Source organism: Mus pahari, chromosome 17 (genome assembly GCF_900095145.1).
Source record: "Mus pahari chromosome 17, PAHARI_EIJ_v1.1, whole genome shotgun sequence".
NCBI classification, from domain to species: Eukaryota; Metazoa; Chordata; class Mammalia; order Rodentia; family Muridae; genus Mus; species Mus pahari.
Genome location: NC_034606.1, coordinates 1,996,953 through 2,012,318, shown reverse-complemented (window position 1 = coordinate 2,012,318; position 15,366 = coordinate 1,996,953). Strand labels below are relative to the sequence as shown.

Below are 15,366 nucleotides of genomic sequence, written 5' to 3'. Positions count from 1 at the left end.
ATAGGGAACTTTCGGGATAGCATTTGAAATGTAAATAAAGAAAATAATAAATAAAAAAAAAATTGGGTCCTGTTTATGTAGCCAGTCTGTTAGTCTATATCTTTTTATTGGGGGTTTGATTCCATTGATATTAAGAGATATTAAGGAAAAGTAATTGTTGCTCCCTGTTATTTTTGTCGTTAGAGTTGGGATTCTGTTCTTGTGGTTATCTTCTTTTAGGTTTGTTGAAGGATCACTTTCTTGCTTTTTCTAGGGCATAATTTACTCCTTGTGTTGGAGTTTTCCCTTTATTATCCTTTGAAGGGCTGGATTTGTGGAAAGATATTGTGTGAATTTGGTTTTGTCATGGAATACTTTGGTTTCTCCATCTATGGTAATTTAGAGTTTTGCTGGGTATAGTATCCTAGGCTGGCATTTGTGTTCTCTTAGGGTCTGTATAACATCTGTCCAGGACCTTCTGGCTTTTACAGTCTTTGGCAAGAAGTCTGGTGTAATTCTAATATGTCTGCCTTTATATGTTACTTGACCTTTTTCCCTTACTGCTTTTAATATTCTATCTTTATTTAGTGCATTTGTTGTTCTGATTATTATGTGTCAGGAGGAATTTTTTTTTCTCTTCCAGTTTATTTGGAATTCTGTAGGCTTCTTGTATGTTCATGGTCATCTTTTTCTTTAGGTTAGGGAAGTTTTCTTCTATAATTTTGTTGAAGATATTCACTGGCTCTTTAAGTTGGGAATCTTGCTCTCGCCTCTTGCCATCTGGTTATCACTGGTATTAGCCAGTCTTGCTGTCTCCGACTGTGGCCTTTCCCTCCTGCATGCTTGTGTGCTCCTGGGAGACCAGTTCTCTCTGGGAGGATTTTGGGTATGGAGACCTATGGCACAGGGTCAGCTCCTGGGTGCAGAAGGAGATCAGAAGGATACTGTCCCCAGCTGTTTTTTGTTCCTGAGTCCTGATAGATCTGGGAGGGTCTCTCTTGGGCCAGGAATTTGAGCAGAAGTGGTGGTCTTATCTGTGCTCACAGGTGTGTTGGCACTCCTGGGAGACCAGCTCTTTTCCAATGGTGTTTGGGTATGGCACCCGGTGGCACAGGATCAGCCTTGTCTCACTAAAATTGTGTATCCCTAACTTTGTCAAGGACAGAGGATATATATGTCTCAAAGCACTGATACATATTACTAACAATAACAATAATAATAGTAATAATAATTTCACTTGCATTTTACTTATTTAGAATAGTTCTATAAAATAATCATTACCACAGAATGTATAGGTTCAACATTCCTAATGAAAAAAATCTGAGTTCTATAAAATCTTCCAAAATTGGAATTTTGAGTATTGGCATATTCCATAATGGAAAGTTTCATACCTGGGTTAGATTAAGCATGTGAATACAAGTCTGAATGTAATGTTGTATGGAGTTACATATAGATAAATTTTATGTTTAGATTTGAGTTTTCTAAAATACCAATATCTAAGTAAATATTATAAACTCTAACAAAATCTGAAACACTCTGGTTGGCGCATCTTCTATAAGGAATTCTCAGCCTGAGTCTTCATTTATGAATGTATTTATAAGTTACACATTTATATTTGAAATCTTTCTTCTCTAGTGGTTAAGTGAAATGTGAATATTTGGGTTGAAAGAATTATTTTTTGCTCCCCTAATTAATCTTTTTCCTAGAATTTTAAGCTGCTTCTTTTGCACTTATATATCTGAAGTTGATTTGTTAAAATTATTTAATAGCTGCAACTTTAAATATATGGAGGTAGAATTTCTTCTATGAAGTATTATTAAATTTTTACAAAGGAACATCAATAAGAGAAAATTTTCATGACAGATTACCTCTTAATATTTGTTGTAAGGACATAAGATATATCTTAATTCATATAAAATCTATTTAGAATACAATAGTATGTATATTTACTATTAAAATGTTTTATTAGCTTTATGGAAGCAAAAAATATTTTTTAGCTTTATCTATTATTTTTAAATTATTCTGAAAATTGCCAAATGCTCAAAACATCTATTTTCCTTGGTAAGTATAAAGTGTTTTTATAAAATATAATTGCTTTTATTAAATTATAATGGCATCACAGTCTTGATAATAGTCTTAAATGTCTTGGTTAAAAGTTATAAATGACAACCCATCTATTTCTGGTTAAGGTACTAAGTTAATGTAATACTAACCTTTTGTATGAGCCTATTGGTTAATGAAATTTTAGTCTTTTTCTGTGGCTCCCTCTTGTGGACATTTTCTGAATTGTTTATATCAATAGAATCGTCAAAACTGTTATTATAAAACATCTGATTTTGTAAGCTCCTTTAATATTTTACTCATCCTTTGATAGCCTTTTGACTGTGAGAGAGAAAAGTAAAAGTCATATTTAGGGTTACTTTTCCCATTTAATTTATTCTGTTGTACATCAGCATCATGCACAGGGGATGGAAATAATCTCTTGTTTGGAAACTTTTAGTATAATGCCAAGAACTTGTACAATCTTGCATTGTGAACCTCTGAAGTTCTGCCCACACGGCTTCTCACCATTACGCTTGTTTTACTGATGAACAAGTCTTTTATGACTTCTGAGGTTTCTGAAAGCTTTGATATAATTTTAAGACATGCCTACTAACATGTAAAAACTTTGGGATCCATCAAGTTTCTGTTTGTTAAAGACAGGTGTGTCAAAGGCAGCAGGTATATATGCTGCTGGGCTGGTGTCCTTGCATTGAAGTAGAAGGGCCACCTACTAATAACAGCGAAAAGAGAGTTTTTAGTGCATAGTTTCAGGTACCACAAGTCTTAGCAATACTGAGTGACTGAATTTATACTGTTTTGTAAGCTATAGTGTTTGGTTGGTTGGTTTTTTGCAGTTTATATTGTTTTACAAGCTTAGACATAGAAAAGGTGCTCTTTAAAGGATAATATTCTGTTTTCTCAGTAGTATTAGCACAGGTACGCTGAACACAGAACTAGTGAGACCAGACTTAGCTGTCTGTTAGTAGCCCTGCTGTGCATGGAAGCAGCAGACAGGGCTCTGTGTAACGTGAATGGCCATGCTGTCCTTTCTTTGTGTAAGTGGGATTCGCTGATTTGTTCCATAGGGTCACTTCAGTCTCCCCTTGCTCTGGGGCAGTAATTGGGGTGGTTCCTTGGTAACTGGGGATGTTTAAGCAAATTTATAGTAGTACCTTTTGATTTTTTGCCTCTTCTAGCTAAACTAATTTCATATTTTTTATGTTAATATCAATGAATCCATGAATTACTTAGTTTTCTGTTGTTACAGTAAAATACCATGACCTAAAAAGTGACTATGAAGGAAAGTTTACTGTGAGTCCTGTTCTAGGAGAGCATAGCAAGGAGATAGGCAGGGCTGTGGCAACCAGGACAGTCAGCTGCAGCTCGCCTGTCATCACTCGGGAAGCAGAGACAGTGAAAGGGAATTGGGGTGAGGCTAGGATACTTGCAAAGCCCACCCCAAGTGATAGATTTAGCCTACCAAGGCTCTCTGTCTTAACGTTCCATAACCTCCCCCAAGCAGTGCTGCTAACTGGGAACCAAGTGTTCAAATATGTGAATCAGTGGGGGCCATTTCCTATTCAAACCGTCACAGTACCAGGCCTAGAATCAGTTGTACAGATACAAGGGAGGGAAATACTCCACTACCTTTGACTGCTCCATCTCAAGGACCTTACACTATACAGGCCGTGGTGATGCCATCAGCTCTTTTACCACAAAAAAATTAGTTTTTTTTTCTTTCTCTGGGTGTTAAAGTTGCAAGATCCATTACATCACTTTTGCTTATAAATAACTAATATTATCTATACTATATTTATTTATTATATTCAGACCACTGTGATCCTGCAGGTACACACACACACACACACACACACACACACACACACACACACACACAGACACCCTTTTTAGAGTCAGTTTGGTTTCTTTAGGTCCAACATATTGAAGTTACTTTTGAATCATTACATTTGTACAAAAGATTTTCAGAATACTGGTTTTCCCCTCATGATTTCTTTCAAATTTGGCTTATAAAATTTCTGCTAATACTTAACCCCCTTTTGCATGGGTGTTAATTACCCTGGTGGCTGAATCTCAATTCTGACCTTATTCCAGCCTCTTTTTCAGTCTTGTTCTTCAACTTACCTTTAGTTTCCTAGGTTCCTAGTACTCTTGACAAGTAGGTGATACAGACTCCAGGGTGTAAGACATTTCATCCGCTGTGGGGCGATCTCTTTATGATATCATATTGACTTTTTAGTTTCCATTCTAGACAGAATATTTCTGCTTTTACAACCTTCTGAGTTGAGAAGACTACTAACTGCCCTTAATTTTTACTCTTTAGGCCAGAGCCAGCTTTCTGTGTGATGAGCTTAGTCCTGAGCAGCACAGGCACCCTTATTTTTTAGTGTTCTCATTAGTACATTCGTTTGTTTATTATGTCTGGGACTGTAAGCTATTAGCTAGATTTTATCTCAGATCCTCTAGGACAGCTTTAAGGTTATTTCTGTCATTGTCTCAGGTGCTGCATTGAGTGAGTCTCTTAAGTACGAGGTTCTGCAGACCTAGTGGGTAATGTTAGACAGAAGGCAAAGCCAGTACATAGCAGTTTTAAGGAGGCTTCTTTGTAAAGGAGTTGCCTGGCGCTTAAGGAGATTATTAAATAAAGGTTAGACTATTTTAAGTAGGTTATCTACTAAAGGAGTTCCCTTTTCTCATTAGTGTTGCAAATACTTCCTAAGACCTTTGTGTAAATATCTCAGAAATTAGTGAATTATGACAGGCTATTTAGAAAATGTTAAGTTAGTAAATATAACAGATGTAAAGATACCTCATACAATTTATCTAATTGTTTCTTAAACTGTTATAGCGTAAGTCTGCCCCAGTGGTAGAGTAGATTTCCTAATATTGTTTTCAAATATTTGTATTCCATGTGGACCTTATGATTCATAAGCTGGATTATGATCAGTGCTCTGTTTTGCATTCCTGGCACATGATGGCTCTGACTGAAAATGCTGTTGTATCCCTTACTGGAACTGGCTGCTCTGCAGTGGGGAAGCATCTGCTCTGCAGACCTTTCTCTAACAAGCATCAACATGTTTTTCTCCAGTGAGGACTGAAAGAGTGGATGTAGGTCAAGTGTAACATGAGGGATATTATAAATAACTGTTGTGCGCTAAAAGTGTAAAGTACCGGCTCAAATTAACAGTAATCTAAAATACCAAGAAATAAGTTCAGAGTTAATGATTCGTAAGTTAAAAACAAAAAGTAATCCTTAAAAGCTTTCAGTGCCATTGCCAAATTTATTAGTGTTTGAATTTTATAATTTCATATAAAATATTTATCTTTCTGTCTGTACTTTGCTAATTACTACTCATATACCACTCATATTTGTGACTTGAGTGTGCTACTTAAAAAATATGTTTCTAATGGATGGATCTGGAGGATAACATCCGAACTGAGGTAACCCAATCACAAAAGAACACACTTGATATGCACTCACTGATAAGTGAATATTAGCCCAGAAGCTCAGAATCCTTCTTAGAAGGGGGAACAAAATACCCATGGAAGGAGTTACAGAGACAAAGTTTGGAGCAGAGACTCAGGGAATGACCACCCAGAGACTGCTCCACTTAGGAATCCATCCCATAAACAGACACCAAACCCAGAAACTATGGCAGATGCCAACAAGAGCTTGTTGACAGGACCCTGATACAGTTGTCTCCTGAGAGGCTCTGACAGTGCCTGGCAAATATAGAAGTGAATGCTCATAGTCATCCATTGGACAGAGCACAGGGTCCCCAATGAAGGAGCTAGAGAAAGTACCCAAGGAGCTGAAGGGGTTTGCAGCCCCATAGGAGAAACATCAATATGAACTAACCAGTAACCCCAGAGCTCCCTGGGACTAAACCAACAATCAAAGAAAACACATGGTGGGACTTGTGGCTCTAGCTGCATATGTAGCAGAGGATGGCCTAGTCGGTCATCAATGGGAAGAGAAGCCCTAGGTCCTGTGAAGGCTCTATGCCCCAGTATAGGGGAATGCCAGGGCCAGGGATGGGAGTGGGTGGGTTGAGGAACAGGGGAATGGAGGAGGGGATAGGGGATTTTTGGAGGGGAAACTAGGAAAGGGGATAACATTTGAAATGTAAATAAAGAAAATATCTAATAAAAATATATTAAAAAACTAAAATAAAGTGTTTCTGCTATATATTTATAAACTAACATCTTTTAGCAAAGTATATAAAATTAATATGTCACAGGAGCCTTCCTTTCTAAATTTAATCAGTGGTTTTATGATTTTATATCTAACTGTGATTTAGAAGATGTAAACTGTCTCCTGTCCTGTTATAAATTCAACACCAACAAAAATTATCTAGAGGAATCCATTTATGCCAATCAGAAGTTCCTGTTCTTGTCCCACTTACTGACCATAGCTATGCTGCTTATAATGGCAGCAATGTACAAAATGGCTCAACAATATACAAAAATATATTTAATGTTTGGGGAATAAAGTGGTTGCAGATACAATATACTATTACAGTAGTATGGAAACTAGTCGAAAATTAACTTATCATATTCTCACTGAGATATTTTCAGAAAGCAGAAATCCCAGAGCATCAGCCTGCTGTCATTTCCCTGTCTTTTACCACAGCAGATGGGACATGCCCAGCAAGCCTGTAATAACAATTGAAACACTACAGGTAACTGTAAAGCCTTATATATTGGAAGTTACGTCCAAGACTTGGTGTCGGATAAAAGTAGCTGTAATCCCTGCTCTTCTGCTCACTCACCATTTGAATCTCTCTGGATAAATCATAAATTTAATTGACCTTCAGAATCATCATTTGTATAAGAGATATAAATATCCCATTGAGTTCATTAGGAAAAATGGCCATAGCCTATAAAAAGTCTTCAGTATGTGCCTCTAGCTCATTGATAATAATTGCTGTCATTACTAAATAGAAGATCCATAATAATTTAGTGGACAGCATTATTTCTCCTCTCTTAATCACTTCAATAACATTTCTGCTTAGAATTGTAAATTAAAAACAAATCTATTTTACATAAAACTTTTCTCTCTAACAGCATATGATGTCAATGATGTTGTCCCTTAACTCTGCTTTGTCACTGTTTTCTTTTCTCTTTATCCATTGAGAAAGCAATGCCAGAGCGACAAACTAATCCTCTTTGTTCGTGTTAAATATGTTAGTTGTTAAATTACAATTTCAGATAGTGGCATAGATAATCTAGAACTTAAATATATACCTATTGCTTTGTTTTTAATATTTAGTCATTTATTTGTTTATTCTAAGTATGTTTCCTCTCATATAATACATCCCAACCCCAGTCTCCCCACCCCGTCTAGACCTCCCGTATTTCAAGGTGAGGGATTTAGTGTTCATTCAGCAAACTTTGTTTTAAGAACAATACTTTATACCAGACATTACGGATAGACTTAGCACTAGTCTCAGATTTCAGAATCTAATGGAGGACTTAGGTAAGTCAGGTATACAGACAGGGGAAGCGTGTTATGGTGAATGTATAATCAGCACAGCACCAAGGGGTCATGAGAGCCAGTAGTTCCTCCTAATTCAGTCCCTTAGTGTGTGCCTAGAAAGGATTTGTCTGACAGCAGTTCTCATGAGAAAGGTTGGACTATGGAACATTCCACCCCAGCTGTGTTTGTGTGTCTGTGCATAACCTTCTCGTCCTTTATGACTTAGTGAATTGAAGACAGAATCTCAAAGGTTCGAGACACTAAGTAATGGAAACAGTCATACTCCAGTTTCATATTTTTATGTGTATTAACATACTGACCTGTGTCCTGTAAGTATGTAGTAAATGTTGTTAAAAGTTTAATGTTCAAGAGAGGCTTCTTCCGTGAGATGCTGTTCACTTATTAAAGCAAAGCTAAAGGCTCTGCCCTTGGGTGCTCAGTGCACTGTCAACCCTTTGCTTATAGCACTTAAGAGATTGTTTCCTAGTTTATTCTCCAAACCTCAAATTCCTTAGAAAACCAAATGGAGCAAATCTATGTTGTATTCATCTCTGTATCTCCAATACTGGTGAACTGTTTCTTAAATTATAAATGTATAATAAATACCTGCTGAGTGAATTGGAAAGTTAATATAAATTGCTTTGTGTGAAATAAACTCATGTACCTACTAAGTCCTAGGTAATCATAGTAGCAGGGATTTGAAGTTAAAAAGAATCTCTTGGCTTCATCAGACTTCCATTCTAGTTGCAGAGAAGGCCAGTTTCAACCTGTAAAGAGTAGAGGAGAAAACAGTGGAACGGTGGAAGCTTCGGTTGAATTGGTGGTCATAGAAAGCCTCTTTGAGAAGAGGACATCTGAGTAGAGTCACCAGGGAAATAAATGATCACACTATCTTATAGAACATTCCAGTCTGGAAGATCAGCCAGTTTAAAGACTCACACAGGAACATTCATAGAATTCTCAAGAAACAGCTGAGGAGGCCAGCATGGCTGGAGTCTGGTGAGCAGGAAGGAATGTGACAGGAGATGGAACTGACACATAGTACAGGGATACCTCACTTTTCACCATGATAAAGATTTTGTATGAAAAGCCAAGTGCGGAGTTTGCAGCAATAGAGTGTGGTGATGTGATCTATCTTTTCAACAGCTCAGTCTTCCTGTCATTTGAGGGACTGAAAAGGCAAGAATGCAAACAGGGAACACACGAGGCTGTTTTAATTTAAGGGGAAGATGCCATTCAGACCAGTGTAAATGCAACACTGTAAATACAATACATATATACAGTGCTATAAATACAGTGCACATGTGTGGAACTGTGAATACAATACATATATACAGTACTATAAATACAGTGCACATGTGCAACACTGTAAATACAATACATATATACAGTGCTATAAATACAGTGTACACATGTGGAACTGTAAATACAATACATATATACAGTACTATAAATACAGTGCACATGTGGAACTGTAAATACAGTGTAACATGTGGAGTTGTAACTAAATACAGTGCAACATGTGGAGTTGTAAATACAATACATATGTATAATACTGTAAACATAGTACACACATACAGTACTGTAAATACAATGCACATGTGTAACTGTAAATATGGCGCACACATGTGGAACTGTAAATACAGTGCACACGTGGTGCTATAAATGTGGTAAGCATGCAGTACTGAAACTACTACAGTGCACAGTGCAGTGCTGTAAATAAAATGTGCACATGTGATTTGTAAATAAGGTATACACATGTAGCACTGTAAATAAGGTACAGGTATGTGGTGGGATAAATGCTATGAAATTAAAGGATGCATTGCTTAACTCTAGTTCTTTGTTTAAATAGGTATGTAACTTAGAGTAATCTTACTTTCTATGGACCTAGCTTTTTTTTTCAGATATAAAAAGAGGGATTAAATTTTTTCCTATTTTAAAATCCCATGATGTTATAATTGCATGAAAGGGAAAATTCAGTTCTCCCTGTTTTCATGCAGGGGAAACAAGTGGACTCAGCCATGCACGACTCTCTGTCTGTTAGTATGCATCAGGCAAAGGATAAGGGCTCAGAGCAGCAAACCATTCACTGAAGTGTGCTGAGTGTTGTAAATCCTATTGGTTTGAAAAATAAAATAACTAAGAAAGCTGATTAGCAACAGAGGTAAAAGACCCTTCAATTTAATTAACTGTAGAGAGGATGTATATTAGTTACTCTTCTCATGTCTGGAAAAAAGGCAATTTAAGGAGTCAAGGGGCATTTTGGCTTCAAATTCAGGGGTACAGTCCACCAGGCTGCAACTTGAGGGTCATGCTGCACCCACAGCCAGCAAACCGAGAGTGACAAAGGCTGCTGCTCAGAGCAGCCAGTTCTCTGCTTCAGACGCAGTCCAGGACCAAAGACCATGTCAGTTAACCTCATTAGAGTAATCCCTCAGAGGCAGGGCTGAAGATTGCTCTAATCCAAGTACTATCTCACAGGGTGTCTTCTAGGTGAGTCTCCATTCTGTCAAAGTTGACAGTCTATGATCACCATCACAGAGGGAGGGCATTTTTTGTTGAGAAGACAAGGCCAGAGAAGGAGTTGTAATAAGCATTGGGGATTATGATAAAGGTTCTGGTAAGATCACCTGGTCTTTCATGGAGGACATATGAACAGTTAGAAAATAGAAAAATTGCAAGGTAAGGAAAATAGGAATAGCAGAAAGGACATTGAAATAAAGACAAGGACCAGGACTCATCGAATCTTCTTCAGTAGAGTATTCTGATACAAATAGTATTCAAGAATGACTAATGCAGAGTGAAATCACTTTGTTCCTCCATGTGGTTTGCAGACAGTTTTCACAGCTTTGTTATGTTAAGCTACGCTCAGAGTTTAAATGTTTGTGGAGGATCTTATACCTGGTAGCCACTTGAGATAGGAGTAGCTTTAGAAAGTTGACGTCTTCACTCAAGTATGGTCTCAAATGGGCAGCATGCTCAGGAGCCAAGGGAATGGAAAAAGAAGATGTGAAGCTGGAAGGAATTTGTTCTTTGTTTTTGTTTTTTCCCCTAAAGAACTTGTTGATTGGTTAGATGTGGGAGTGAAAGAGGCTGAGCACAGGGCACACTGGAGCATCGCTGCTCTTGGGGAAGCTGCTGAATAGAATGTGGTGTTGGTTGTTGGGGACCCCAGCAAACAATAAAGACCAGAATGACAGATGCAAACATGTCTGGTTTGGAGATTCTTAGTGTTGTATGTCCTTAAACATTTAAGTAGTCAGTCTGAACACTTCAGACAGTTGGAAGCATCAGAATAAAGATGTCATCTGAAAGGAGGCCGGGCTGGGAAAGGAGACAATGCCTAGACTTACCAGGAGGGCTGAGGAAGAGGAAAGAAAGAAATAGCAGACACTGGCCTACTCGTACCTCAGGCCTCCTGAGTTGCTGAGAATGCAGCATTGGTTTACTCTACTCTGCATCTGCTTTTTTTTTATCCTCTGCAAGAGCTATATTTTAATTTTACTTTAATTTTTATGATCATGGGTATTTTAACCACGTGTATATCAAAGTATGTGCCTTCACATTTACATTACATGGCTTATTTCTTCCATAAAACACTTAAAATTGCTGAAATCAGGACAAGAAAAAGGATAAATTGGACTTCTTTTAAGTGAAAACCTATTGTGTCAAAAGAGAGTGAAAAGTTAATTCACAGGAAAAGAAGAAAGTATTTGCAAATCATATCTCCAGTAAAGGGTTAATATTCAGATTGTACAATTATAGAACTCAGACAGCTCTGCAACAACAAGCAAAATGATTCAAACTGGGCAAAGAAGGCTAGCCTGGGCTACACAGCAAAAGTGACTCAAAAAAGCCATAAGAGAAAGAGAAGGACCAAAGTTTCAATAAACACTTTTCCAAAAAAGATATAAGTGAGCTATTAAATATGTGAAACTTTGCTCACTATCACTACTATTTAAGACTGTAAATCAAACAAGAGTGGTACTGCTTAATACCCTTTTAGATCACCATCTTTAAAAATCAAAAATAAACATTGGTGAGGAAATGGAGAAATTAGAGTCCAATGTAGTGCTGCTAGGAATATAAAATTATACAGCTACTGTAGAAAACAATTCAATGATTCATCAACTAAACACAGTTAGCTTGCCTACATACATATGGGCTTATCCATATTGTAGCACAGTGTATCTTCGAATTTCACTCCCCTTTTAATGAAATATTTGTTGTATGTATATAGCATATCTTGCTTTTTGCTTTCATCTGCAAGTAATACTTAGATTGTTTGCCCCTTTTGACTGTTGTATGCTGCTATGGACACTGGTGTACTTGTGTCTGTTTGCATCCCTGCTTTAACACTGTTTAATATTCTAATAGTAAAGAGTACTTTTTACTCATTAGAAAAAGCATGCATGCATCCTTACTAAAAACTAAGAGATCAGCTGTCTTGAAGAGGTCTTTGAAATAATATACTTAGCCAGAATTCTAGTTGCAAGGAATTCTAGAAAACACCATGTTTGTCTTACAGGATATGCAACCCGAGAGATTGTTGTCTGTGGCTTTTTAATGTTACTCAACCACAGTAAAAAGTACTAACAATGATATTTTGCCTGCAGGATGAAGATGAGCTGGATTCACACACTATGGTGAAGACAAGTTCAGAAAGTGTGGGCACAATGCGGGCCACCAGCACGATGAGTGAAGGAGCCCAGACGATGATTGAACATAACAGCACCATGTTAGAGTCGGACCTGGGGACCATGGTTATAAACAGTGAGGAAGAGGAGGAGGAGGAAGAGGAAGAGGAAGAGGACGGAACTATGAAAAGTATGGAGCCGTTTCTCTCTGAATGGTGCTTTTCTCTTTTGAAAGTGTACTCATGAAAACCAGGATAAATTCTGTTTCTTTTTAGAAACAATTATGGGAAATTTAATTAATTTAATAATTTAATTTGCGAAATATTTTAGGGAGCGGATAGTGTTTCTAACATTTACTTTTCCAATTAAAAAGAAAACTTAAAATTTTGTTCCAATAAATACAACATAATATTATTGTACACTGTCTAAATTATCAGTTAGACCACAGAGAGAGAAGTGCAAACTGGAGATGGGACCCTAGGAAGGCTCTCAGAGGAGGCTCGGTTCCTGCACTGACTGCTGCTCTGATTCGAGCAGCATTCAGCCTGAGGTGCTTCAGGGCTGGCCTGACTGCTGGATGTTCGCCCTGACCTGGGTTGCTTACAGAATGCAGTTGAAATCCCTTTTGTAGGCTGACCCTGATTCTGACCCACAGCAATGTACAGGACATAGTGTTTCTGTGAGGAGAAAGCACACTGACCCGCTCTGCAGCTATTGACTGTTCTCTTCCTTTCTCTCCAGTGTGGTCCTGTGTGGTAGGTTATGTTCTACTGCATACCTCACCTCTGCTGTTATAAGGAAACATTAGGAGTACGCAGCTCATGTCACGTCTCCTGGCTGGGACTTTATTGAGTTAACTTGAAGTGTTTCTCAGTGTGTTTAAATCAATTAGATTTTATTAGAAGAAATGTAAGTTATGTCTAGATATTTTAAGATTTATTTATCATTTTACTTTATGTGCATATGTGGGCCTGAGTGTATGTCTGTGTACTATGTGCATATAGGTGCCTGCAGATGTCAGAAGGTGTCAGATCCCAAAGAACTAAAGTTACAGTTGTTTCTGAGCCTCCTTGTGGGTGCTGGGAACTGCATCCATGTCTCCTGTAAAAGCAGCAAATGACCCTAACTACTGGGCCTTCTCTGCTGCCCCAAGTCTAGACATTTTAAACACAGAGGGATTTAAGCAAAAAATATGGATGTTACCAAAACTAATGGACAGGCTGGAGGAGACTGTGTAGGAAGACTGGGCTCAGGAGAGTGTGTATAGCTACTGCTGCTGTTGCAGTGTGGTCCTGACTACAGTAGTTTTGTGTTTATCCTAAACACCTATGAGATGCTGACAGATACCAGGGTGCTTCAGTAAAGATCTTGAGCTCTTCTGGGCCATGCTTTCTAGAATGAACAACTAAAGGATATGACCTCTGATTGTTGTTTTATTTGCCCTTTTGTGAAATAGTACACTTTACCCAGAGTTCTGATTGCAAGGAATTCTAGAAAACAAAATGTTTGTCTTACAAGATGTGCAACAGAAAGATACCCCAGAGACTGGTGTCAATGGCTTTTTAATGTTACTCAAACTGTTGAATAATCAATTCCTTTCATGATACAGGCCTCAGCCTTGGCCTGCTTAGCACTTTTATGTAAATGAATCTTTTAGTTTTAATTGGATAAAGTTTTGGGATGCATGGGTATTAAAAATTGCAAATGCCATGCAATGGGCAAAATGAAGAACATTCTAAACTAGAATCAGGATCTTAAAGATGTCCATGTATTGGAGCAGGTAAATTGATTTACAAGATAAACCGGGCTCTGCGTTCAAATCACTAGCTTCACACTTGTACGCCGTGGCGGTTGTCCTACAGAGACAGCAAGGCCCGGCTGCTTCTATTTGAAACAAAAAGACGGAGAAGAAAAAAACAACAACAAAACAAAAAACAAAAACAAACAAACAAACAAAAAAACCACCTGATGTTCCAGAAGCTGTGAGATGCAGCAAGGCGCAATAATCCCTGTTTAGAACAACTATAGACTTGTCTCAACCACCAGTGCTCACCAGGACTGTTAGAGCTAGCATGGAGCTGGGGTATTTAACAAGTACAGTGGTACGCATAGCTCGCTGAGCAGAGGCAGCACACAGTACATTAGAAATGTGTAGAAAACAGTTGACCAAGTTTAGATGTTATAGTAGTTACTTATAGTAACCTTTCATGGCTTATTCAATTGATATATTCTGAGTTTCATAATTTTAAGTGATATATATTTAAAGACTTTATTTTTATATTATATACATGATATATGGGCATTTATATATCTGAAACTTATTTTTGACTCTTGCCGACACATATACATACATATACACAATTTTATCTAATTAGTAAAAGAAAGCATTTGCAGTTCTGCTTGACATTTGGGAGAAATGATAATATTGATTCAGAAGGGTTTACAAGAAAGAACAAGAAGGAGAGCCTGACTGTGGCTCTGTTCCACAGTTCCCTTTTGTCCCTAGACAGCACTGTGAAGGGTGAGCTGTCCAAGCACCCATTTATATACCATCCTTTGTTTACTTTTCTTTCCATGTCTGACACATAACCTTTGTCTTCTTCTCTTACTTAAAATCTATCTTAGAACATTTGGCAAAATCAAACACCCACTCATGATAAAAGTCTTGGAAAGGTCAGAAATTCAAGGCCCATACCTAAACATAATGAAAGCAATACACAGCAAACCAGTGGCCAACATCGACCTAAATGGAGAGAAACTTGAAGCAATCCCACTAAAATCAGGGACTAGACAAGGCTGCCCACTTTATCCCTACCTATTCAATATAGTACTTGAAGTCCTAGCCAGAGCAATTAGACAACAAAACGGAGATCAAGGGGATACAAATTGGAAAGGAAGAAGTCAAAAATATCACGATTTGGAGATGATGTGATATTATATATAAGTGATCCTAAAACTTCCACCAGAGAACTGCTAAACCTGATAAACAGCTTCAGTGAAGTAGCTGGATATAAAATTAACTCAAACAAATCAGTGGTCTTTCTCTACACAAAGGATAAACAGGCTGAGAAAGAATTTAGGGAAAAAACACCCTTCACAATAATCACAAATTATATAAAATACCTTGGTGTGACTCTAACTAAGGAAGTGAAAGATCTGTATGATAAGAACTTCAAGTCTCTGAAGAAAGAAATCAAAGAAGATCTCAGA

The 15,366-nt window shown here is 37.6% G+C and overlaps 1 protein-coding gene across 1 annotated transcript in view; it reads left to right on the top strand.

The window, feature by feature from the left end:
• The window catches only part of Stk3 (serine/threonine kinase 3), a 246,765-nt gene that overhangs the window by 160,615 nt on the left and 70,784 nt on the right, over window positions 1-15,366 (top strand). Inside the window, exon 9 of the mRNA XM_021216579.2 lies at window positions 12,136-12,346. Within this exon, the coding sequence (XP_021072238.1) occupies window positions 12,136-12,346 (211 nt within the window). The remainder of the gene's footprint in view (window positions 1-12,135; window positions 12,347-15,366) is intronic.